This window comes from Scyliorhinus torazame, chromosome 6, assembly GCF_047496885.1.
Source record: "Scyliorhinus torazame isolate Kashiwa2021f chromosome 6, sScyTor2.1, whole genome shotgun sequence".
NCBI lineage: Eukaryota > Metazoa > Chordata > Chondrichthyes > Carcharhiniformes > Scyliorhinidae > Scyliorhinus > Scyliorhinus torazame.
In genome coordinates this window covers 159,682,163-159,708,523 of record NC_092712.1, presented here as the reverse complement: position 1 = coordinate 159,708,523, position 26,361 = coordinate 159,682,163, and the positions used below count along the sequence as shown (strand labels likewise).

The 26,361-nt window shown below is 43.8% G+C and overlaps 1 protein-coding gene across 2 annotated transcripts in view; it reads left to right on the top strand.

The window, feature by feature from the left end:
• Window positions 1–26,361, top strand: part of elp2 (elongator acetyltransferase complex subunit 2) — a 205,489-nt gene that overhangs the window by 79,446 nt on the left and 99,682 nt on the right. For both annotated transcript variants that reach the window (XM_072509008.1, XM_072509009.1), the window contains 2 exons: window positions 7,168–7,268; window positions 24,009–24,140. In XM_072509008.1, coding sequence (XP_072365109.1) covers window positions 7,168–7,268; window positions 24,009–24,140 — 233 coding nt within the window. The remainder of the gene's footprint in view (window positions 1–7,167; window positions 7,269–24,008; window positions 24,141–26,361) is intronic.

Here is a 26,361-nt window from a genome sequence, read left to right as displayed (position 1 = left end):
CAAGTATTGCCACCGCTGGATTCGGAGCTACCAACCATTGCCCCAAAATCTTTGCCGTCATATCTGCAAATCCCATCCAAAACTATCCTCCACCACCGAAAAGAACCAACTCATCCTCGACACCATCATGTGGGCCCTGTGTGCTACTTTAAGCTGGATAGATTTAGTCTGGCACACGACGAGGACGCATTAACCTTCCGCAAAGTCTCACTCCATACCCCAGCCCCTAGCAGCCCCCCCCAGTTCCTCCTCCCACTTATGCCTAACCTCTCTCTTCAACAGCTTCTCATATATATCTGAGACCTTGCCCTCTCCTTCTTCCTCAGACAGAAGTTTGTCCTGCAGCACCGGGTTTGGTAGTGTCGGAAACAAAGGCATCTCTTTCCTCAAAGTCCTACACCTGCAGATACCTGAATCCATTCCCCCTCTGCAACTGATATATCCCCTCCAACTCCTCCAGTCTGCAAACTTCCCTCCAATAATTAAATCCCTAAAATACTCTATCCACACCTGCTGCCATCTCCAGAATCTCGCATCCAACACCCTTGGAGCAAACCTATGATTGTCACAGATCGGCACCAACAGGTACAAGCCTTCAATTCTAAAATGCTGCCAGCATTTTAGGTTCCATACCCTGGACGCTGATCCCACCACTGGCTGGGGAGAATGGAATGTACGGCTACAGTAGTGCCCTCAAACTGGTCATTTTAACAAGGCCGCCTCCATCTTTCCCCACACTGACCAGTCCTCCACGGCCCATTTCCTAACCATTACAATGTTTGCTGCCCAATAATAGTTTTGCACGTTCGGCAACGCTAACGCCACCCCCTCCCCTGTCGATTCCTCTCCAACAACACCCTCCTAGCCCACGGTACCGTACCCGCCCACATGAAAATTATCCCATAAACCTTCCTAAAAAAGGACTTGGGCACAAAGACCAGGAAGTTCTGAAAAACAAGCAAAAGCTCCGGCACATCATCACCTTTACCGTCTGGATCCGCCCTGCCAACAACAATGGCAACACATCCCAACTCTTAAAGTCTGACTTCTAACAAAGCGGCAGCCTTCCCAAATTCCTCTCCTGTTCCCGGGCATTAATTGGGAATATCTCAGTTTTCCCCATGTTGAGCTTATACCCCGAAGTGACCATACTCCCCCAAATCCCAATGATCCTGTCAAAGCCCCGAACGGGTCCCCTCACCATCGACTCATTATACATCTCGACTAATGGACCTCAATTCTGACCCAAACCTCTTATAGAACTTGGCTGGGAACCCATCCGGGGCCTTCACTGTCTGCATCGACCCATGCAATCCATTACCTCCCTCAGCTCGATCAGAGTTCTCAGTCCCTGCACCTTCGCCTCTGCCATCCTTGGGAACTCCAGCCCATCCAAAACCTGCCTCAAACCCTCTTCCCCACTGGAGGTTCCAGGATATACAGTTTCGGGTAAAACGTATCAAATACCCTCTTCACAACCTCCGGCTCCGTTACCGCTGTATCTCCGCCATCTCTCATCCTCCCAATTGCCTTCGCCGCAGCCTGCTTCCTCAACTGATGCGCAAGCAACCTGTTGGTTTTCGCCCCATATTCATATATTGCCCCCTGGCCCTGCGCAGCGCCCCCATTGCCTTTCCCGTGGACACAAGTCCGAACTCCATCTGGACCTTCTGCGGCTCCTTCAACAGTGCCACCGAGTACCTTTGGTCAACCCTCAGGTTTGCCTCTACCAACCTCAACCTCTCCGCCTGCTCCACCCTCTCCTTGAGCACATGGATTGAAATGAATTTCCCCCTCACCACCACCTTCAGCACCTTCCACAGCTTGGAGGCAGAAACCTACCTCGTCTTATTCTGCTCCACATAGTTCCAAATAGCCACCCAAATCTTCACGCAAATCTTCAAATACATCTCTGAAGAAACGCCACATCCGTCTTATAAAACCCTAAAATGAGCGAAAATGTAAGGCATCTTAATCGGCCCATTCAACCTTTGAACATTACACGTAATCAACCAGGTCGGCGGGGGGGGGAGGGGGCGCGGTTCCTATTCCACGCTCCCCATCCTAATCAGCCATAGCCCCTCTTTATCCAGCTCCCCCAGGTCTACGCCTCGCTCATCCTCTGGGCCTACCCAAGATGTCCGGTGCCATCTCCGCTTAATTAAATGCACAACACCAACTCCGCCACGTCAGCATCCCCCCATAAAAAAATAAACAAAAAACAAACCTGCCCCTCCCCCACACCATCCACGGATCGTCCCGCCACTGCACTCCAGTTACCTAGCCTGCCTGCTAGCATGGTGGCCTACACGCGAGGAAACCATCTACAACCCCCATCCCCTCTACCACTCCTCACCCACAATTCCCCCAAAACAGTTGAACATACTTACCCAATCCACATCCACACACAGTATATACAACCGTCTCTGTGTCCGAAGCTGCCAACCAGTCCTCATGCTCCCCTACCGGCTCCTCCACCCTCTAGAGCGCCGAACTCTGTGCCTCCAGCCTTTCCTCCACTCTCTTAGATGCCCTAATCGGCTCTGCCACGGTAGCCAGTTCCTCCGAGGACTCTTGCCTCTGCTGCTGGAACTTGCCATTCAAAAAGTCACCAATTGCTTGGTTAGACCACTGGGCAGCCAACGACGCACTTCACCATCTTTCCCTCTGTCGCACTTCGAAAGTCCTCTCGGCCATATTGCTGCCCCTTGCTCGTTACACTCCTCGTTTGGTAAGCCACAAACCAGCCTCACCGGAGGAGAATTCCTGTCTCTCACTGTTCATGCACTTTGCACCACCAAACACCCCCTATATTGGTGAAAAGGACCAAACAATTCCACCTCGAACGGAGCCCCCAAATGTGAGACCACTCACTGCGTGGCCACCACCGGAAGTCGGCTTGGATTTTTCTTTCCACACCTGTTGTTATATTTATTTTAATAAAAATTTAGAATACCCAATTCTTTTTTTCCAATTAAGGGGCAATTTAGCGCGGCCAATCCTGCAAATTTTTGGGTTGTGGAGATGAGACCCACGCAGATACAGGGAGAATGTGCAAACTCCCCATGGACAGTGACTCGGGGCCGGGATCGAACCCGGGTCCTCAGCGCTGTGAGGCAGCAGTGCTGTGCCACCATGCCGCCCTCACACTTGTTATTATAAGTAGTAAATCAGACAACAATATTGAACATCCAGATATTGTAGTCAAACATGGATGTGACAAAGTAGCTGTTCAGCAGGAGGAGACCAATTTGAAGGTTGATCATGTTTGCACTTCACTGAGTGCCTTAGCATTCAGATGTTTAGAAGGGTGTGAATTTGTCGTACTTGCATGAAAGATATTCAATAAACATTCCGGAGAAGTTGGGGTTGTCTAGTAGTGAATTTAGCATTTTAATTATTGATCAACACTCTAGCGCTGAAAATTAATTTTTATAAGTGTGGGACTCCACTCGTCACATCCTGCCAACAAAGATCCACTTATGCAGACTCTGTTTTCTGCCAGCCAGCCAATCTTCTATTCATGCCAATATGTTACCCCTTACACCATGAGTTTTTATTTCCGCAGTGGCCTTTGATGTGGCACATTATCAAAGGACTTCTGGAATACCAAGTACAGCATGCCTCCAGGCTCCCCTTTATCCACAGCATATGTCAAAGAATTCAAATAAATTAGTTAAACACGATTTCCCTTTCACAAAACCATGCTGTCTGTTCCTGATTGCTTTTGAGTTTTCCTAAGTGCCCAGCTGTAACCTTTTTAATGATTCATTCTAACACTTTCCCTGAGACAGACTTCAAGCTAACGGGTCTTTAGTTTCCTGTTTTTTTTGCCGTCCTCCCTTGAATAGGGGGGTAATATTTGCTACCTTCCAGTCTGATGGAATCTTCCCAAAATCGAGAGAATTTTGGAAAATTAATACAAGCTACCTCTTTTAAAAAAATATATAGTTAGAGTACCCAATTCATTTTTTCCAATTAAGGGGCAATTTAGCATGCCAATCGACCTACCCTGTACATCTTTGGGTTGTGGGGGTGAAACCCACGCAAACACGGGGAGAATGTGCAAACTCCACACGGACAGTGACCCAGGCCGGGATCGAACCTGGGACCTCAGCACCGTGAGGCAGCAATGCTAACCACTGTGCCACCGTGCTGCCCTCTAGCTACCTCTTTTAAGATCTGAAGATGAAGTCTATCAGGACCTGGAGATTTGTCAGCCCACAGCTCCATCAGTTTGCTCAATTCCTTAATGACTATATTTCTCAAAGTTCTCTCTTCCTTCCATCTCCTGATTTACAGCCATAACTAGAATGTTTTTTTGTATCTTCTGTAGTGAAGACAGAGGCAAAACATTTGTTCATTTCATCTGTCATTTCCTCAGTATCTGCTGTTAACTCCCTATCCTTCCCCCCACCCCTCTCTCTCTCTCTCTCAAACCAACATAACTTAACTTGATCTTTTCCTTTTTAAGTACCTGTAGAAACACTTGCTACTGATTTTTACATTGCTAGCAAGTTTGCTCTCACGCTCGTTTCTTTCTCTTGATTAGCTTTTTAGTCATTTTCGGCCGTTCTTTATATCCTGACCTGCCACTCATCTTTATGCAGTTAGAAAAGTTTGATGTTTTCTCTAACTTCTTCACTTAACCACACATGATGGGTCCTCGCTTCAGAATTTTTCTTTGTAGTTGGAATACACCTATCCTGAATATTCTGGAGTATCTTTTTAAATGTCTGCCACTGCTTCTTTATTGATCTATCATCATATCCCAGTTCACTTCAGCTAGCCCCGCTTTCATACCATCACAGTTGTCTATGTAAGTTTAAAATACTAGTTGAATACGGTGTGTAGTTTTGGTCTCCTTATTTAAGGAAGGATGTAAATGTATTTGAGGTGCTTCAGAGATTGGATTAATGCCTGGAAATAGCTGGTTGTCTCATGAGGATAGGTTAAGACTCCACTGGAGTTTAGAAGAATGAGCAGTGGCTTGAGCGAAGTATATAGGATCGTGAATAGGCTTTACAGAGTGAAAGGGACAAGATGTTTCCTCTTGTGGTTGAGTTCAGAACAAGGAGGCACTGTTTTAAAATTAGGGGTTGCCCGCACAGGACAGAAATGAGGAGAGATTTTTTCTCTTGGAGGGTGGTGCAACTTTGGAACTCTGCCTCAGAAGGTAGTGGAAGTGGGGTCTTGGCATAGTTTATTGGGCAAGAGAATCAAAAGATATTGGGAGTAGATAGGAAAATGGAACTCAACTGAAACTGATCAGCCATGATCTTATTAAATGGCAGAGCAAGCTTGAGGGACTGAATGGCCTACTTCTGCTCCTATTTTGCATTGTTCAATCTTTACTTTGATTTCTATATAGCATTATACAGATATAATGATATAGCATTAAATGAACTATTCAAAATACGCTTCCTGTTTTGGACACTCGGTAAGGATTCTTCAGTATAATTGACTGAGGAAATGCATGAAATTAAGAGATATGAAATTTAATTGCAAACTTCTAATTTTCTATTTACACTTGTGGATTTTCCATTCTGCTAAGCATGTGCTTGTTGTCCTGTGACTTGTGTAACCTACATGAAGGGACAAAAACAAAATACTGCAACAATACAGAAATAAAAAGAAAATAAACATTCAGCAGGTCAGGCAACATCCGTGGAGAGAAAAAGAGTTTAGAAAATACATATTTTATTTAAAATTTTGCAGTTTTTACATTGTTTACAAAGCGAGATCATCATGTATTTACATATGAATTGTTCCTTTTCCCCCCTCCCCCTCTGCCCCCTTTGTCGGTTAACCCCACCCTCCCTCACCTCCCTTGTTTAGGTGTTCCGTTGGCATCTTGGTTTGTTACATTTTGGTGGGGTTTTACTTGTTCACTTGTGCTGGTCCCGTCAGGTCCCTAGTTCATTTAACTATTTCTGTTGGTTTGCCAGTTAGAATGGACTTTTCCGCCGGGGGTGGGGTTTGTATCCCTTGCCGTACTGAGTGGTTTGGCCTTGACCAGCTCCCATTCTGAACTGGGACCCTTCATCCCTGCCACAGGGCCCTGTCTTCGTGGCCTTGTTTTTACTTATTCCGGCTGTTCCCTTCCCCCCTCTCCCCTCTTCGTACCCTCCACCCCTCCCTCCTTTCCTTCCCCTCCTTCTCTTTGGCGCCTGAGTGGCCCCTATGCCACCCCCCCTCTATTTGCTGTTTGCTTTGAACAGGTCTTGGAACGAGTTGGTGAACGGCTTCCATGTCTTGTGGAAGCCTTCTTTTGACCCTCGGATGGTAAATTTGACCTTCGCCAGGTGGAGAAATTCCGACATCTGCAGTTGTGGATGGCGCTGCTGATCGCCAGCCGAGCAGGATTCTTCAGGGGGCAATCAGGGAGCCAAAGGCAAGGGGTCGGCCCTCCCCCCATAAATAGTTCTGGCTGGTCTGATACGCAGAAGACTGCAACTTTCTGATTTGGCTTCGCCCTCACCCCTATAACCTTGGACATTGCTTCAAAGAAGGATGTCCAGAACCCGACCAGTCTGGGGCATGCCCACAACATGTAGGCCTCCTTGGCATCTTTCACATTTTCCTCCGAGAAGAACTTGCTCATTCAGGTCCTGGTTAAGTATGCTCTGTGCACCACTTTCAGTTGCATGTGGCTCAGCCTTGCACAAGTGGAGGTGGAGTTGGCCCTGTTCAGTGCTTTGCTCCAGAATCCCCACTCTATTTCACTCCCGGGTTCTTCCCCCATTTTTCTCATGTCTCGTCCAGTGGGAAGCATGCCCCTTCTCGTAGCCCTCTTTACAGTTCCCTGCGGTTTCCCCCTCCCAGATTTCCCGCGTCCAATTGGTCCTCTAACATTGAATGTCTCGGGGTCCGTGGGTATGATGTCGTTTCCTTGCTGAGGAAGTTCTTTATCTAAGTGTGTCGGACTTCATTCCCGTTGGGTAGTTGTAGTTTTTCTGTCAGTTCCTCTAAAGTCGCTAGTCTGTCCTCTGTATAGAAGTCCCTACCGGTCAGTGTCCTCCCATCCTGTCTCCACTTCCTAAAGGTGGTGTCCAACGTGGCTGGCGCAAACCTATGGAACTATTCAGAGAAGAGCAAGGGAGGTCTGACATTGCCCAAACCTTTGTATACTCTTTTGACTGATAAGTGTACTTGCTTCTCCGACAGATGGCAGACTTGAACAACCCTTGTCCTTGTTGTCTGCATCAATGGACAAAACAATGATTCTCTGGGCTTCAGACGAAGAATCTGACGTTTGGTTAGAACAGGTGAGCTTTATTCTCTAATATATTATTCAAATGCCTTGTGCCGAAAGACAGTTTTCAAATTTTTGATAGCAAATTAGAACTTTTTGTGGCATAGTTAAAGTTGACCACATCTAGTTGTACATCAGTTACTGTTTCTGATTAAAGTATTTTTACATCAAATCCATAAAGCACAACATATTGGGCTAATTCATTTTATCCTGTTTTTATTCCTTTGGGCAATGAATAGTTTTAGGTTTACTGAGCTCATTTTAACACCATGCTGGCAGATCAGTGGTGGAAAAGGCTAGAATACTCTCATTTGTGCTCCTGTTTTTCCCTTTTTTTGGAGAGCAGGTGCATGCAAATAACATGCCAATAAAGAAAATAATGCTTCACTTAGCTTTTGCACCATTTTCCCAGTTCAGATTCTGGCCCTGTGCTGCCTGTTGACGGCAGAGAGGATTCCAGAGCTATAATTATCAAACAGGAATGTGGTCATGCATTCATTAGTGGTAATATGTGATTTGTTTCAATGAAAATATGTTACTTTCTTCAGTCAGCTCAGTAGTTGTTGGCTTCCTGCCAATGCAGCAGACCCCACAATTTGCTGCTCTAAGAGGTTGTCCCTAGCCTGGCACAACAGACTGGCAGAGGCGGGGGAATCAGCCTCCAACATGCCGATAACCCCACAGCAGGGAAGTTGGCAAGGATAAGAAACATCTCTGTGTGGCAGGAAATTCCACCTCCCCAAAGAGGATTCCCTTTTGGGTAGTGATTTTAATCTCTTGCTTAGTGGTATCACAGAAGGAAATGGGAACAAAGAAATTGGGTGGCAGTTTGGGGAAGGGGGGGGGGGAGGGAGGGAGGGAGAGGATGCAATGATTGAGTCTCTTGACCCAGTCAGAATGTCTGAACACTCAATATCTCTGGTTATAGAATCTTCAGACACAATAGAGTGGGAGATAAAAAAGGAGGGGGAGTAGCACTAATGGTTAAAGAATCAATTTCAGTTGTGAGGACGGATGATATATTAAATGGGTCAACAAACAAGGCTTTATGGGTTAAAATTAGAAATAAAAAAGGGGCAGTCACACTACTGGGATTATACTGCAGACCCCCAAATAGTGAAAGGGAGATAGAGGATCAAATATGCAGGCAAATGTCTGCCTGTAAGAACAAGAGGGCAATAATAGTTGGAGACTTTAACTGTGCCAATAGCAACTGGGATTCAAATAACATAAGGTGCACTGAGGGAGAAAAAATAATGCAGTGTGTCCAGGAAAATTCTTTCGACCAATTAATGACAAACCCAACAAGAGGAGATGGAATTCTAGACCTGTCTTGGGGAACAAATAAGGGCAAGTGGGTGAAGTGACAGTTGGTGACCATATGGGAGATAGTGATCACAATATAGTTAGATTCAGTATTACCATGGAAATGGACGGAGATAACGCAGGAGTAAAAGTTTTGAACTGGGGGAGGAACTTTTGCAGAAATGGGAAGAGACTTGGCTGAGATAGACGGGGCAGCACTTGGAGAATAAATCAATGGAAAACCAGTGGGAAGCACTAAAAAGCGAGGTCCGAAATGTAGACATTCCCCCTGCAAGGATAAGATTGATACTGCCAAATCTGGATTCCCCCCCCGGTTGTCAAGAGGAATATCAAATAGAAAAAGAAAGCGTATAAAAGACACAAAGAACCAAGCACTGCAGGTAGCCTAGACGAGTATAAAAAAGGAAATCAAAGTGAGGACATGAAAAAAGATTAGCAAGTAAAGTTAAAGAAAATCCAAAGATGTTTTACCACTATATTAATGGTGAAAGTTTAATTATGGAAAAAGTGGAACCTATCAGAGATGAAGAAGGGAACTTGTGTGTAGATGTAGAGGCTGTGGGGAAGGGTTTTAAATGAATATTTTGTCTTTTTGTTTACTAAGGAAATGGGTGATGTAGATATAGCAGTCCAGGAGGAACACTGAGATATTGGATGGGATAATCATAAAGGGAAAGGAAGTACTCGAAGGGTTGGAATCCTTGAAAGTTGCTACGTTGCCAGGGCCAGATGGATTGTTTCCGAGGCTACTGAAGGAGGTCAGGGAGGAGATAGCAGATGCCCTGAGGATGATTTTCCAATCCTCACTAGATACAGGGAAGGTACCAGAGGACTGGAGAAATGCAAGTGTGGTTCCATTGTTTGAAAAGGGATCAAAGGAAATGCCAAACAATTATAGGCCAGTTAGTCTTATGTCGGTTGTGGGCAAATCAGTAGAATAAATCCTGAGAGCTAGGATAACTGTCACATTGAAAGACATGGACTGGTCAGGCGTGGTCAGCATGGATTTGTTAAAGGAAAGTCTTGCCTCACAAATTTGATTGAATTCATTGAGGAAGTGACAAGAAGGGTTGATGAAAGTAGTGCAGTGGATGTTGTGCGCATGGATTTTAGCAACACGTTTGACAAGGTCCAACATGGCAAATTTGTAAAAGAAAGTAAAAGCCCATGGAATACAGGGTAATGTGGATAAAAAGTTGGCTTAGTAGCAGGAAGCAAAGGGTAATGGTCGATGGATGCCCTTGTGAATGGAAAGTTGTTTCTAGTGGTGTTTCACAGGGCTCAGTGTTGGGATCCTTACTGTTTGTGTTATATATTAACGATTTGGACGTGAACATGAGTGGCACGGTTGGGAAATTTGCAGACGACACAAAGATTGGCCGAGGTAGATAGTGTAGAGGATAGCTATAATCTCCAAAACGATATAGATGGGTTGGTGGAGTGGCGGTAAAGTGGCAGAGGATTTTACACAGGGAAGTGTGAGATCATACATTTAGGGAGATGAAACAGTTATAGAGAGTACCAATAAATGGGAATATACTAAGAGGGGTAGATGAAATGAGAGATCTTGGCATACAAGTACACAAGTCCCTAAAAGCAGCAGTTCAAGTAGACAAGATTGTAAAGAAAGCATATGGAATGCTTTCCTTCATTGGCAGAGGTATAGAATATAAAAGTAAGGATATAATTTTGGAATTGAAATGAAATTAAATGAAAATCGCTTATTGTCACAAGTAGGCTTCAAATGAAGTTACTGTGAAAAGCCCCTTTGTATAAAACACTGATGAGGCCACAACTGGAGTATTGTGCCCAGTTCTGGCCAACGCATTACAGAAATGATGTAATAGCTCTGGAGAGAGTGCAGAGGGGTTTACAAGAATGTTGCCAGGGCTTGAAAAGTGTAGCTACGAGGAGTGAGAGTGGATAGTTGGGATATTTTCCTTGGAACAAAGAAGGCTGAGGAGTGATTTGGTTGAGATGTACAAAATTATGAGGGTAAGAGACAGTGGACAGTATAAAATTGTTTCCCTTGGCGGTGAATTCTAGAACCGGGTACATAGATTCAATATAAATGGCAGAAGGTGTAGAGGGGAGATGGGGAAGAACATTTTTACGTGGAGGGTAGTGGGTATCTGGAATTTGCTACCTGAGTTTGTGGTGGAGGCAGAGACCCTAAACTCATTTAGAAAATTCCTGGATCTGCATCTTATGTGCTGTAAGCTACAGGGGTATGGACTGGGTGCAGGAAGGTGGGATTAGAAAGTGCACATGGGTGTCCTCGGGCTGACATGGAAAGATGGGTGCATGGCCTCCTTCTGTGCTGTAACTTTTCTATGCTTCTAACAGCACCCAAACACTATTTATCCACCGTGACACCCTAACCTGACAAAAGCAATCTATCTCTGTCTTGAAGACTCACTTGGTCATAACATCCAGGGCCTCTTGGGGGAATTTCCAGTACCCATTATGTGGAAAAAGTACTTTCCATTTTCAGCCCTGAATGGCCCGTTATTCTTGATTTGTCCAAGTGATCAAATAGTTTATTCATATCTAAATATCCAATCCTTTTTAAAGTTCAAACACCTCAATTAGATCATGCCTCTTCTTTCTCAATGTAAGGGAATGCAAGCCAAGTTTCTGCAGCCCTTAACCCACTAAATCTTGGAATCCTTCTAATAAATCTGTGTTGCACTCTGTCCAAAGGCTGATTTTCAGGGATCGTGCCGAAAACTGAGTGCAGTACTCCAGATTAGACCTGACGAAGCTTCTGTACTACTGAAGAATAGCTTCCTCCTCTTTGTATCCTCTCCAGATTCTGAGAAAAAGGCCAGTGTTTTGTTAGCCCTTTTGGTTACTTTTTAGACCTGTCTACTAGTTTTGAATGCCTTGTGTACTTGATCTCCCAAATCTCTTTGTTCCTCTAAAGTTCCTATTATCTCACTATGTAGACAATGGTGCAATTTATCCAAAGAGACTAAACTCACAAGCCGCCACAATAAACTCTATTTGCCATTAGTTTTCCCACTCATTTAATCTGTTTATATCCCCTCCCCCACTTATTGGCAGAACTTTTTTGCAGTTCCTTGGATTATTCTGAAGCACATCAGAAGTGCGTATGTAAAGCCCCACTCACTAGATCTGCTTGTTAGTCTCTGTTCAATGTATATGAATGAGATATGCAGAGAGCTGACTGCTGTATGTCAATAAATCACTGCATTTCGGTCCAATGGATTTTTTCTTTCCTCTCCAGCTCATCATTTCAAGTTTCATTTAGGATTACATAACTGATTATATTCTGCGTGGTTAAATTCATTCTGTATTCATTTGACATCATTAGAATTACTAATATTGATGTGCTTTCCTAGCAAGTGAAAAATGAATTAATACTGTTAGTCTGTCGATGCTGAAGGAATTTCCTGATGTTTTCTCTCTGAATGGTTTCCAATTGTCACTTCAACTTATTTGGCTTCATGCTTTCGCTAGACAGCACCTCGAGACAAATGAGGCATTTTGGCTTTCCTTTGGATTTAGCAAAAACACTTGGGAAGACCTCGTCATATTTACGAAGATGTTTCTTACTTTCTGATTTCTCATTTTCAACGAAGTCAGGATCGCGGCTGGAAATAGAAGCTCTGCATAGTGTCAGAAACAAGTTCCATCTCCAGTACCTGGGTGGGGGAGGGGAAGGTGTTGGATATCTACCAGGAACTACAGGAGGCGGAGGAAACCCCGGTGGAGGAGCTCAAGGGCAAGTGAGAGGAGGAGCTAGGTGAGGAGTTGGAAGCGAGTCTTTGGGCAGAGGTCCTGGACAGGGTTAATTCCTCCTCATCATGTGCCAGGCTCAGTCTAATTCAATTTAAGGTGGTCCTCTGGGCACACATGACGGCAGCGAGAATGAGCAAGTTTTTTGGGGTAGAAGACAGTTGTATGAGGTGCAAGGGCAGCCCTGCAAACCATGTCCACATGTTTTTGGCATGCCTGGAGCTCAGAGAGTTCTGGCAAGGGTTCGCGAGGGCAATGTCCAAGGTGCTTAACACACGGGTGGTGCCGAGTCCAGAGATAGCGATCTTTGGAGTGTCAGAAGACCTGGGAGTTCAGGGGGCGAAAGAGGCCGACATCTTGGCGTTTGCCTCCCTAGTAGCCCGGAGACGGATTTTATTAATGTGGAGGGACTCGAAGCCCCCGAGTGTCGAGACTTGGGTTAACGACATAACTGGGTTTCTAAGCCTCGAGAAAATAAAGTTTGCCTTAAGAGGATCTGTGCTAGGGTTCTCTCGGAGGTGGCAGCCGTTCGTCGACTTTCTCGGGGAAAATTAAAATGTCAGCAGCAGCAATCCGTAGGGGTGGGGGGGGGGGAGACTGAGTCGAGTGGGGTAGTGTCTATTTAATTGTTATTATATATTCTCTTTTTGCTCTAGTTTGTTTTGTTATTATTGTTACTACTGTTTTATTATGAAAAATTCTGCAAAACCTTATTAAAAATACTTTTTAAAAAAAGAAACAAGCTCCATTACTTATTGACAACAGAAAATACTGGACAATCACAGCAGGTCTGACAGCATCTGCGGAGAGAGAAGGGAGCTAATGTTTCGAGTCTGAATGACTCTTTGTCACAGCTCGAGAGAACTGGAAATGGGGTCCTTTAGCAACTCTGAGCTTTTCAAGCAACATTCCAGGTTTCACTTTTTTTGTCAGCTTCAACACTACCTCCCAGGACTCCTGCCTCCTTTCCTACCAAACAGAAAAACTGTCTTCCTGACAGTGATTTGCTTCTTCTCCAAAGAAACGTGTGTGTTCCTCATTCTGTCTCTGTTTGCTTTCTCTTTCTGTCTGTATCAGTGTGCTGATCGCCTTAACCATCCAGCACTTTATTTGTAGCTTTCTTTTGTGTCTGCCAGCCACTTGACTCCTTTCTTAACTTCCATCTTGTTGGTACTGCAAGGATTGCCAGGACCATTATTTCTAATTATCCAAGAAAATTGCAAATGATCCCTTTAAACATGATGCAAACTTTCCAAAGTCCCTTTCAAACATGCTTAAAAGCAATCACAATTTCCACAGATGTTTTCAAGAAGTTACAATTTTCCGTTCTATACTTCTTTTGGGTCAGAGGTCACCACATTCATTTGACTGCTGGTGTAACAAAAAAAAGCTGCAATCCTCAGAAATCAATGTATCAACTGTTTGGGGGGAATGGCTGATGCGTTTCGGGAGGGATGGGGTTGTGGAAAAACATCGCGAAGAGACAACACAAAGAAATACATTTAGTGGGGCCTGATTCCACCTAAATGTAGTATGTATGTTGCTACCCTGACATGCGCTCCACCTTCGAACTAATTGAAAACCAGAGGAGATTAATGTGATTTTACTTCTTGTAACCCTTTTTGTGATCCCCAATTGTGGTCACGACCCGCAGTTTGGAAACCGCTGAGCGAGGCTGAAACTTCAGTGTGGTGCCGAGAAAGCTGTTTCGAGACATTAAACTAAAGCCCCATCTACCTATTGGGTTCACATAATAGCTCTCATGACACTATTCCCGTACCAGCCTCCCCGAACAGGCGCCGGAATGTGGCGACTAGGGGCTTTTCACAGTAACTTCATTTGAAGCCTACTTGTGACAATAAGCGGTTTTCGTTTCATTTCATTTCATTTCATTTCAAGAGCAGGAGAGTTCTGGTGTACTGGCTGACAATCATTGCTCAATTAGTTCAGCAGAACAGATCGTCTGGTCATTCATCTCTTTTGGTGTCTGTGGGACTTAATCATGTAACTCTTTTCCTGTTTGCAGATTTAATCTGACCCCCCATTTAAATCTTGAGAATGTTGAAGACACTTCACTTCTCCCAACCTTTAATGAATGGAGCTATTACAGCTGAATTTGCAAATTGCAACTCTTTCAATCTTTAGTTTATGATAAAGGTTCTGGCAGTCATTTCACTTTTTAACCATTGAAGCATATTCATTGGGGTGCCATAAAATGATGAGCTGCGTGCTCACATTTTCCCAAGAAATACTTTCTGGGGGCTGGTGGATTCACAGAATCACGCTTAATTGGGTATACTTTGGAAGAATGAGCGCCCTTTTCACATTAGCCATTTTTTTTCATTCTTGCTGATCAGTAACTAGACCCAGGTTAATTGAGCATATTGCCCTGAAGAGAGGTTTTACTGCCAACTGATTGTAAACATCTCAAAAACGTTCTTTCTAATCAAACCTTCTGTCGTTCTTCCTCGCCCTGACTTCAATGACTTGATTACATTACCCTAATTATTTTGAGTTTACAGTCCTTTGGAATCGCTAATTTTAGTTTTGCTTAAAAAATTGTGCTTTTTTTTGTCAAAGCCTTTCAACAGGACAATTCGCAGAAGTACCAAATACCATGTTATCCTGCAGTAGGAAAGAGTGCTGATTGGTTGTTAAATGGACTCTGATTGGTAGAGGCATCTACCTTTTGCAGGCAGAAAGAACAAGTACAATTGCGCCTGTTTCAGCTCAAGAAAATAAGTGACAGCCGTTCGCTTGTTCATTTCTCAGGGCAATTCCTTGACCAATTAGAGCCAGGATGTCTGGTTTAAATTTCAAACAATATTTGGCAGTTAACTGTGAGTCACCATCAACTACATTCTCCATGACAATGTCTCCACCAATCTGAGTCCACTTGCCTTACAATCCGTACTCTCTTCTCAAGCAGAATACATTGTTTTTCCCTTTACATTTGATATTCTTGCTAATAGTCCTGATGATTTGATTTGATTTATTGTAACATGTATCGAAGTACAGTGATAAGTATTTTTCTGCGGCCAAGGGAACGTACACTGTAGACAAAAAAAGAATAATCAACAGAGTATATTGACAAACGGTACATCGACAAACAGTGATTGGTTACAGTGCGGAACAAGGGGCCAAATAAAGCAAATACATGAGCAAGAGCAGCATACGGCGTCGTGAATGGTGTTCTTGCAGGGAACAGATCAGTCTTAGGGAGAGTCGTTAAGGAGTCTAGTAGCTGTGGGGAAGAAGCTGTAACTATGTCTGGATGTACGGGCTTCAGACTTCTGGGGCGAAATTCTCCCCCAACGACGGGATGTCCGCCGACTGGCGCCAAAGCCGGCGCCAATCAGACGGGCATCGCGCCGGCCCAAAGGTGCGGAATGCTCCGCATCTTTGGCGGCCTAGCCCCAACATTGAGGGGCTAGGCCGACGCCGGAGGGATTTCCGCCCCGCCAGCTGGCGGAAATGGCGTTTGTTTCCCCGCCAGCTGGCGCGGAAATGCGGCGCATGCGCGGGAGCGTCAGCGGCCGCTGTCAGTTTACTGGCGCATGCGCGGGAGTGTCAGCGGCCGCTGTCAGTTTCCCGCGCATGCGCAGTGGGGAGAGTCTCTTCCGCCTCCGCCATGGTGGAGGCCGTGGCGGAGGCTGAAGGGAAAGAGTGCCCCCACGGCACAGGCCCGCCCGCGGATCGGTGGGCCCCGATCACGGGCCAGGCCACCGTGGGGGCACCCCCCGGGGTCAGATCGCCCCGCGCCCCCCCCCAGGACCCCGGAGCCCGCCCACGCCGCCTGGTCCCGCCGGTAAATACCAGGTTTGATTTACGCCGGCGGGACAGGCAATTTCTGGGCGGGATTTCGGCCCATCCGGGCCGGAGAATCCAGCGGGGGGTCCCGCCAACCGGCGCGGCCGGATTCCCGCCCCCGCCCAATCTCCGGGAGCGGAGACTTCGGCGGGGGCGGGATTCACGGCGGTCAACGGCCATTCTCCGACCCGGCGGGGGGTCGGAGAATGACGCCCCTGTTTCTTCTACCTGATGGAAGGGTCTGGAAGAAGGCAAAGCCTGGGTGGGAGGGGTCTCTGATAATGCTGTCTGCCTTTTTGAGGCAGCAGCAGGTGTACACAGAATCAATGTGAGGGTGGCAAGCTTGTGTGATGCGTTGGGCTGAGTACACCACACTCTGCAGTTTCTTATGATCTTGGGCCGAGCGGTTGCCATACCAAGCTATGATGAAGCCGGACAGGATGCTCTCTATGGCACATCTGTAGAAGTTTGTGAGAGTCGATGCAGACATGACAAAATTCTTTAGCTTCCACAGGAAGTAAAGACGTTGTTGGGCTTTCTTGATTGTTGCATCAACGTGAGTGGACCAGGACAGCCTGTTGGTGATGGTGACCCCCAGGAACTTAAAGCTATCGACCATCTCCATTTCAGAGCCATTGATGCAGACAGGGGGCTGTGTCGTGCTATGCTTCCTGAAGTCGATGATCAATTCCTTGGTCTTTCCGACATTTAGAGAGAGGTTGTTTTCAGTACACCATGCAACCAAGTGATCTAGTCATGCAACCAAGTGTACACCATGCAACCAAATGTCGTCTGATTCGTCGTTGTTTGAGATACGACCCACCACAGTCGTATCATCTGCAAACTTATAGATGAATTGGAGTTAAATCTTGCCACACAGTCATGTGTGTATCGGGAGTATAGTAGAGGACTGAGCACACATCCTTGTGGGGCCCTGGTTTTGAGGACTATTGTGGAGGAGGTGCTGTTGTCTATCCTGACAGATTGCAGTCTGTTGGTGAGGAAGTCAAGGATCCAGCTGCACAGGGAGGGGTCAAGTTCAAGAATGCAGGGTTTGGTTCTGAGTACAAGATGAAAACTGACAAAAGGTCTTTCTTTTTCAGCAATGTTTCTAGTTTCTTTCTTCCCCTCTAAAGCACCTTAGGTGATCTTCCATTGTTAAAAATGCTGTATAATTTCAAGCTTTTTTTTTGTTCTCATACAATACCCATAAAGTAAATTTGAGACCAGTTTTGATTGCATTCATGAAACAAACTTCTTTAAGTAGGTCATAATAGTTTAAAAAACAAGTCAGTAACACGTAAAAACCGATGTAGGTCTCCCCTTCAACTCATCAGAAATGTACTTACTGTAATGGAATTGCATGCATTTTTAAAACAGAATTCTAAATTATTCATATTTGGCAAAGCACACCCTCTGCAAGGGAACTGCTGTAATTCTGCTTCACTAAGATTGAAAATGGCATGGGACCTGAATAAGAGATGCTGCAGAACAAGGAAGGGAAGTTTTAACATAAAAGCAGAAAATGGTGGAAAATACACAGCAGGTTGGTGAGAAAGGGAAATCTTAACTTGTGGAGTGGCTGCCGCATGAATGTACATGCCATTGTACCAAGCTATAGTATTGAAAACAGAAGGATTAGAATTTTCACAGCATTGAAAGATCAAAATGCATATGGATGAATAAATGATTTATTAACCTATCCATCAGCAATCCTTCATACTTTTCAGACTCCACTTCCTTCTATTTTTGTTAAAACATTGTAACCCCAAGTGCCATGTGAATTTAGGAAGACTGTTTATGGCTTATGGTTACAATGGAATAGTTGTTGCAGATCCATGTAGTGTGATATTAGCAGTAAGCTTAACTTTGTTTTTGAATTGCCTTCTTGAATTCGGTGCATCCACAATGTTGTTACTAAAGGTGTTCCAGGATTTTGATCCAGTGACAATACAGGAATGGCAGGTTACAGTTCCAAGTTTGCGGATTTGTGGATTGGCACGGAACATGTAGGTAGTGGTGTTCCCATGAATCTGGAGGTAGAGGTTGCTTGTTTGGAATGTGCTGTTGAAGGAGTCTTGGTGAGTTGCTACAGTGCATCTTGTAGATGGTACACATGGCTGTCTCTGTACTATGTGGAAGGAAGTGAGTATTTTAGGTGGTGGATGGGGTGCCAGTCAAGCAGGCTTACTTGTCCTGTACAGACTCTATCTTGTGTAGTGTTGAAGCTGCACTCATCCAGGCAAGTGGAAAGTATTCCAACACACACCTCACTTATGCCTCGTAGATGGTGGACAGGCTTTGGGGAATCAGGAGGTACATTACCCCTCTCAGAATTTTCAGCCTTTGACCTGTTTTTATAGCTGCAGTATTTATGTAGTTCTGTGGTCTCCATCCTTTTTAAGCACAATCTCACTTTTAGAATCTAAACGTAGCACAAGTTCGACTCTTAAAAATTGGACTTTACTAAAACTCACCCAAAATGTACGCTATGCATAACACTCACCTATTCTTAATGTGACACCTCTGCTTGCACATTATCTGTGACTGCTGTGAAGTCCATGGTTGTAGGTTGAGATGGCCAATTGCAAACGTCCATCAGATCGGCATCTGTGAGATGAGTGCGATACCTGTACTTGGCTTTTTCCCAGATGAAAATCATCATTTCACAGAGGTATATCGAACCAAAGTAGGCCTTCACCTTAAGTGCGCAGGATGTCAGAAGAGGGTACTCTCTCTGTCTACCAGTCCCCAAAAGTCTTTGTCCCTTGACCTAGCTTTCAACTCCATGCCATTTCTCATGGTGGTGATTTCTTTGTCAAGTCCATTGCTTTGTTCAAACACCTGTTAATATTTTGCTGTCAGTTCTCCGATGTCCACTTGAAGAAAATGATTTGAGACAAATATAGCGATTTGTTCCATCTTGTCTAACTCCTGAAAGTGCCTGGTGAATTCCTTTTCCAATTTGTTCAGGTGGTCACAGAATTTGTTTGGATGGAATTCTTTCTGTTTGACCTGTTGTTGAATTTCTCCAGTTTTTGGAAATGGTCAGTAATTTAGTTCTTTAACTGAGGGGACCACAATCCCAGTTTCAACTTGAACTCATTCACTGCACTGATCATGCGTGACAAGTCTCTGTTCCTCCCCTGCAGTTCGCGATTCAGCTCATGCAATTTTGTTCTTATATCTGTAAGAAACGCCAAGTCTATCAATCACTCATTATCTGATAGCTAGCTGTACTCCCCGTTTCTTGATTTAAGAATGGTGACAATTTCAGGGGGCAGACCTAAAAATCTCTGGAGGACCTTTCCTATCTCACATCTGCATGAAGGATTAGTTCACTGTAGGTAGCATGAAATTCATTGAGTAACAACTTGAATCGGCGATGTTGCAAAACTCAGCAAGAATTCAGTTGACGATCTTGACAACGACTGTCTTTACATGAAAAAAGTCAATAATCTTGCCCACTAGGATTTGTTGGTGAATAACACAGTGGTAATTGACAAAGTAGGACAATTCGGGATAATTTCTGCGAAGTGCAACAAAGCCTGCATTGACTCCTAGCATTGATAGTACACCATCGGTTGTGATTCAAACCACTTTCTTGATCGGAATGTTTTTCTCGGTCACAGACCTTTTTAATTCATTGTAGACATCCCCACCTCTTATCCTCTCTTTGAGTGGCAAAAGAGTGAGAAGGTTCTCCTTTGTTTTTGATTCTATGAATGCTATGCGAACAAAAACAATCAGCTGGACTGTATCCGTCATGTCTACTGATTCATTAAACTGCAGTGAGAAACACTCACCAGCCTGATAAGTATTGGTGTATTTGCTGAGATGTGTCCCTGGACAACGATTCCACCCTTCTGGCTACTGTTAAAGCACCAAGCCGAGTGCTCTTGATGGCTGTCATAATTTCGTCTTTATTTTTGAAGTCTTCGAACAAAGTGTCGACAGCAACCCCGTCATAGCCTCCTTGATAACTTCGCTATCGGTGAATAAGATACCTCTTTGCTGGCCTTTTCTTTAGCCACAGGTTTTGAAAATTCCTTTTAGCTCCCCAACTTTCTTCATCCGAATCACACTCTTAAAAGGGAAATTCTCTTGAAATTTAGCATGCATTGTCTAGTGATGTCGTTCCAAATTAATCCTTTACTCAAGGCTATACTCTGTTGTGGGCGGCATGGTGGCACAGTGGTTAGCACTGCTGTCTCACAGCTCCAGGGACCCGGGTTCAATTCCGGCCTCTGGTGACTGTGTGTGGCGGTTGTAGTTTCTCCTCGTGTCTGGGTTTCTTCTGGGTGCTCCGGTTTCCTCTCACAGTCCAAAGATGTGCAGCTTAGGGTGGATAGGCCAGGATAAACTGCCCCTTAGTGTCCAAAAGGGTAGGTAGGGTTACTGAGTTACGTGGATAGGGTGGAGGCATGGGCTGGAGGCATGGGCTTAAGTAGGATGCTTTTTCCAAGCGCTGATGCAGACTCGATGGGCTGAGTGGCCTCCTTCTGCACTGTAAATTCTATGATTCTGTGACACATGAGACAAATGGTCGTGTCATTGACATTCCTATAAAAGAAATTTGTTTTCCCATTCCTGGTAGAAATAGTAGGTTTTTACCCTCTTGGAGGTCTCTGAGTCCTCGATCAACATTTTGTCTTCAACCAGCTTATCCCAAGTTTTGTCATCTATGAAAATCTCATTGCCCGAGTCGCACACATTTTTGACGTGGTTCGGCAGGCAACGATAATCGACTTTTCGAGACCCGATCGACTATTTGGAGACCACTGATGTAGCTGGTCTAGTTCTATTTCTGGTCAATGGTAACCCCTTGGATCATCATCTGGGGGTGATTCTGAGGAGAAATCCACAGACGCTAACTTGGTTTCAGAGCAGAGTGCGTGTATTTGACCACAGTCATTTTGTGTGCTTAAGGGTTAGGGGGACTTTATGTTAATGAGACCATTGTAGATTAAGATGTACTTTGTAATCCATGTTAATCCTAAAACCTGTGTATAATTATTAAGATAAGGGGGAATAAAAGTGTAATGTATCACAATCCAATTTTTTCATGTTTAATAAATATTATTTTCTTGCTAAAATTAATTAGTGGTCCTGTGACTCTGCCTCGCACGTTTTATGTAAAAAAAGAATAAAAGTTATAGTCTTTTGAGCCAGGGTTCCATTCTGGGATCTTCCCGTCTAGTTATATTATCAACTGGGATCGTAACGATACAAACGTACTTTCCCTTCCCTCCGTCGTAATGTCAGACATGGGGATGTTCGCTAATGATTGTGCAATGTTCAGCACCATTTGCAACTTCTCAGGTACTGAAGCAGTGCATGTCCATATGCAGCAAGACCTGGGCACCGTTCAAGCTTGGGCTGAAAAGTGGCAAGTGACATCCGTGCCACAAAAGTGCCAGGTAATGACCATCTTCAATAGGAGAGAATCCATTCATCCCTTTTGACATTCAATATCTGAATCCCCCCACGATTAACATTCTGGCACTTTCAATGACCAGAAACGGAACTAAACTGGACTAGTGAAATAAATTCTGTAGCTACAAGAGCAGGTCAGAGGCTGGCAATTCTGCAGAGAGTACCTCAGCTTCTAACTCCTCAAAACCTGTCTGCCCATCTATCATTCACAAATTAGGAGTGTTCCACTTGCACCAAGGCTCCTTCGACAGGACCTTGCAAACCCATGACGAGAAGGCCAAGGGCAGCAGAGGCATGAGAAAACCACCAGCTGCAAGTTTCCCTTCAAGCCAATCACCATCTTGACTCAGCATCACTATCTCATTGTACTTCCTTCCCCCTTGCTTCGAAGACTTAGCTGGACAGTAGATATATTTCATGTCGTGAAAAATTGGAAAGAAGGAGCGAGGAAATATGGCATATCAAGAGCTTGAATAAAGTAATGATTGAAGAATGGGATACAATAAAGTTTAAAGAAGCTTGGATCAAATACATTTTGAAGAATGGGATGAAAGAAGAATTATGAGTCCAGCTGTCTGAAGGACTCTTGATATAAATTAGCTTGGAAGCAAGGTAAATAGATATTTACTTAAGTGAAATGGGGAACAATAGAATTCTAGATGTTAAAACCACAAGAGGGGAGTTCAAAGTGGAGATATGAAAATACAGATTACACGTATGCACTAAAAGCCTAGCTTCTCAAGCGAGTTGTTTAAATAGGAGGAGATCAAATGGGAAATATTGTATATCAGTACTCGCTAGCTCTACTTACAGGAGAGGTCGAAAAGAGAAATAAGAGAAGGAGCTGGAAAAATAGTTGCGATCACAGCCTCACCCAGCTGAAAAGCAGAACTCTCAGAAAACAGAATTCTAGGCTAGAAGCTCCAGCAGAGGAAAACGATGCTGAACTGAAGAAGGCTTCTTGAACTTAAAGATAACTCGTGGATGGTAACTTATTTGGATTTAGCTCATAGTGTTCTATTGTTTTGGGACAAGGGAAGAGGGTTAAGTCATGTGTGTGTGTGTATGCATGTTATTAACATACTTAAGTTCGCTGTTGATACAGAATTAGGCAGGAAAGAAAGGTGCCTAAGGAAAATGTGAAGAGGCTGCAGGGGGATATCAACAGGTTGGTAAGAATGTGGCAGGTGGTATGCAATGTGGCAAAGATTTAATTGAACATAGAACATAGAACATAGAAAATACAGCACAGAACAGGCCCTTCGGCCCACGATGTTGTGCATCGATTGTGTTCCACACGGCGCCGATTCTAGCCCCTCCACAGTAACACAATCGGTCCAGGAGGGGCGCCAGTTTTGCTGTCATGTAAGTCCACAAATTCTGCATTGGCCTCAACACTTCCCTCAGAAACGGAGAATCCTGCCCATAGTCTCTGGGGATGTAGGGAGTGCTGTCTCTACAATATATATGTGCTTTGCTCAACTGAATAGAAAATCTGACAACATACAACTTGATGTATTATTTGGGAGTTATGCATCTGCTGCACTTAAGATGTTGACATAATCATCACAGTTTCCTTTATCCTTGGTGAACATAATGTGAGAAAAAAAAATCACTTATCTATTGGGCTAGGTTTTGTGTTGGGCTGTTGGAGAAGGAATGGAAAGTGAGTGGACTGCTTTCTCCTGCCTCTGCCATTTTGATCGTCGCATGGCAAATTTATGACCATCAGCAGGGAATAGACAAATTAGTGGTGCAAAGTGTGTCTCCGTGCTCATTAGGAATCAAGCCCGGAATGGCATTTGCTGCGAACAGGAAGGTGGTCATAGCTACAAATTTAAAAGCACCCTCCTCCTCTTTATCTTTCTTTATTTCCTATCAAAGGCTCAAGAAATGGAATAAATGATGGTTAAAAAAAAGCATGCAGATACAGCCACCTTCGCCAGCAGATAATGCTGCTACATGCAGCCACAGTTCTGGTGGTATGCCTTCTGCCCTTGTGTCGCCTGTTGTAAAGAACTCCCAAACCCTTGCCTGAATATGCAGCATGCAATGAAAATTTCCATACAGTTGGCTCTTCAACAAGCTTAATAGCTTATTCAATGTGGATTTTAAAAATAGCGGATGGGTTTCGATTTACACTTCCCCTGACCTTGTGTATTGCCTGAGACTGGCATGATGACATATTCCCGACCTGTTGTCATCACATTTTATGTATTTTACTTTTGTGATGGATTTGTGGACCTAAAATCCTGCAAATTGTTGCAGATTGTGCCAATCCTGCAAATTGTTGCAGATTGTGCCACCATTTTTGTTATATAGAGGTACACATCTTCATTAAAGAAGTTTTAGTGGATATTTTTGATCCATATTTGGACTTGGATGGGAACTTAAAAGGTTGTCTTCTACTTCTTTCCAGGTTCGTGTTGGAGAAGTGGGTGGAAATACATTGGGATTCTATGGCTGTCAGTTTAGTCCAGATGGATCAATGATATTAGCTCATGCATTCCATGGAGCTCTTCACCTCTGGTCTCAGAACAAGTCTAAGAAGGTAAACCAGTTTGGAGTTATTCTTTGAAAACGGTGCACTTTCTAAAACAAATTTCTGTTTAGAATTTATAATGTTAAAATGTGATTTCCTTTTATGATAGCGATGGTTAGATCTGTAGTTGTATTTTGCATTTTGTGTTATATTTTTAAATAGGGATTGGGTTAGTTTCTTTTAAAGTACTTCTTAAAAATTCATTCTTGGTATTTGGATGTCCCTGGTTAATTGACTTTGAGAAGGTGGTGGTGGTGAGCTGCCTTCTTGCTGCGCTGCAGTCCATGTGATGTAGGTACATCTGCAGTGCTGTTAGGGACGGAGTTCCAGAACTTTGTCAATGAAGGAATGGCGATATATTTCCAAGTCAAGGTGGTGAGTGGCTTGGAGCGGAACCTCGTGGTGGTGGTGTTCCCAGGTATCTGCTGCCCTTGTCCATCTCAGTGGTAGTGGTTGTGGGTTTGAAAGGTGTTGCCAAAGGAGCCTTGGTGTGTTCCTGCAGTCCATCAAAGTACTGTTGCATTCATCACGAGTCATCAAACATTGGAGTCTGAGTTGACCGAATCTTAGAACAGAGCTCTGAACTAGGGGTAAAGTGAAATAGGAGCCGGGACTTATGAATTTATTTGAAACTTCAGGCTGCCATCTGTTGTTTTTCTCGAATACCATTTGAACCTTTCAATGATATGCTTAATTATAATGAAACATCTTATTGAGGGACTTGGCTCATTGAGGTGAGATGTTATTTTTGGACATCAAACCCGATACTTGTAGTTCCAAGGAAACATTGGCAACTGTCAATTATGAACCTTTAATCCCAAGAAAGTGGGAGAGGGTGGATTTAAATTGAAGCTTGAGGCTCTAATCCAAGTAATGCAGAAACCTGGACTAAAACGATGATTTGAAACTCAGAAACCAGATACGGAATTTGTAATGTTCTGCAAAATAATCAACTATGTGTATCTGCAGGAGTTGCCAGTTCTGACCTTAAGATAACCCGAATAGGCATGTGAAATATGTGTATTTGTTTAAACAAAATGCTTCTGTCATTTCTTAAGCTTTGGCAAAGGCTCAAAAGTTTTATTTTATGAACTTCCAAGTGTTAGAAGTATAACTGCTTTGGGAGCAGTTGCAACTTATGTGTGCCTGTCATTGAAACAAAACCAAGAATTTTGGCCAGCATTAAACCATCTTAGATTTCTGTAAGGTTGTTTCTCAAAGTGGCTTCATTTTAAGATGCAATTTGGTTCAAGCTTCAAGAGTATTCTACCTCAAGATGTGCCAAAGCATTTCACATTGAATTAAATGCATTCAAAATGCAGTCATTACATATAGGAGCAAACCAGTGCAGTCTTTTTGTTGAGACATTAAACCAAAGACCTGTTTGACGTCTCAGGTGGATGTAACCGACCGTATGTGAAGGGAGCTGGCTATTTCTGTTAGGTAAAAGGGGAATTGATTTAGCCATTTTAATGTAAATACTAAAGCCCAGTTTAAAATCCATTTTAAAATGGATTTCATCATTACAAAAACACACAGCTTGCAGAATTTGCAGTGGCAAAGCACAGAATTTGAAACATTAAAAAGCTAGCTAAAGCCTATGCAACATTTTACTGATATTATAAACTGACCATTGTTCTAATGAATAGAATTGCAAAAGTTATGCAGCCATACCACAATCTGATCAAGGTCACCATGACTACAGGAACCCACCATTGTTCAGAATACAGATAATAGTGCAGTCAGCAATAAAACCAGTGAAAGCTAGAATTGATTAAAAGAATATATCACATTCCAACACACACAAACATTTAAAAATGCAACATATCCGAATACATGTTGCACATTGATGATTGATGAAACCCATCCAAGCCAATCAGCACATTGCAGGGGTAGGGACAGATGGAGTCAGACTGATAACATTTTCCTTAAAGATAGAGGGTCGGGCAGCCATTTTTCATTCAGGATCAGTCTATACCTTTTACCTAATACTCGCTATCCTTATTTTCATATTTCCACTCTAACTCTTGAGGTTCGCGCAAGCTGTTTTGCTTTGAGCAAGAACCATTACCGTATTTTGAAAGTTAAATCTGTTGTAAATCATGAAGCCAATTATTTCTCTTAAAGTCTTTTGCTGGCAAGGGCTTTATTGAGAACATTTGATTTGTAACCGCAAGAAGATTTCAGTCTCTCAATTATAATCAATAGACACAATAAAAGATTTTTATTT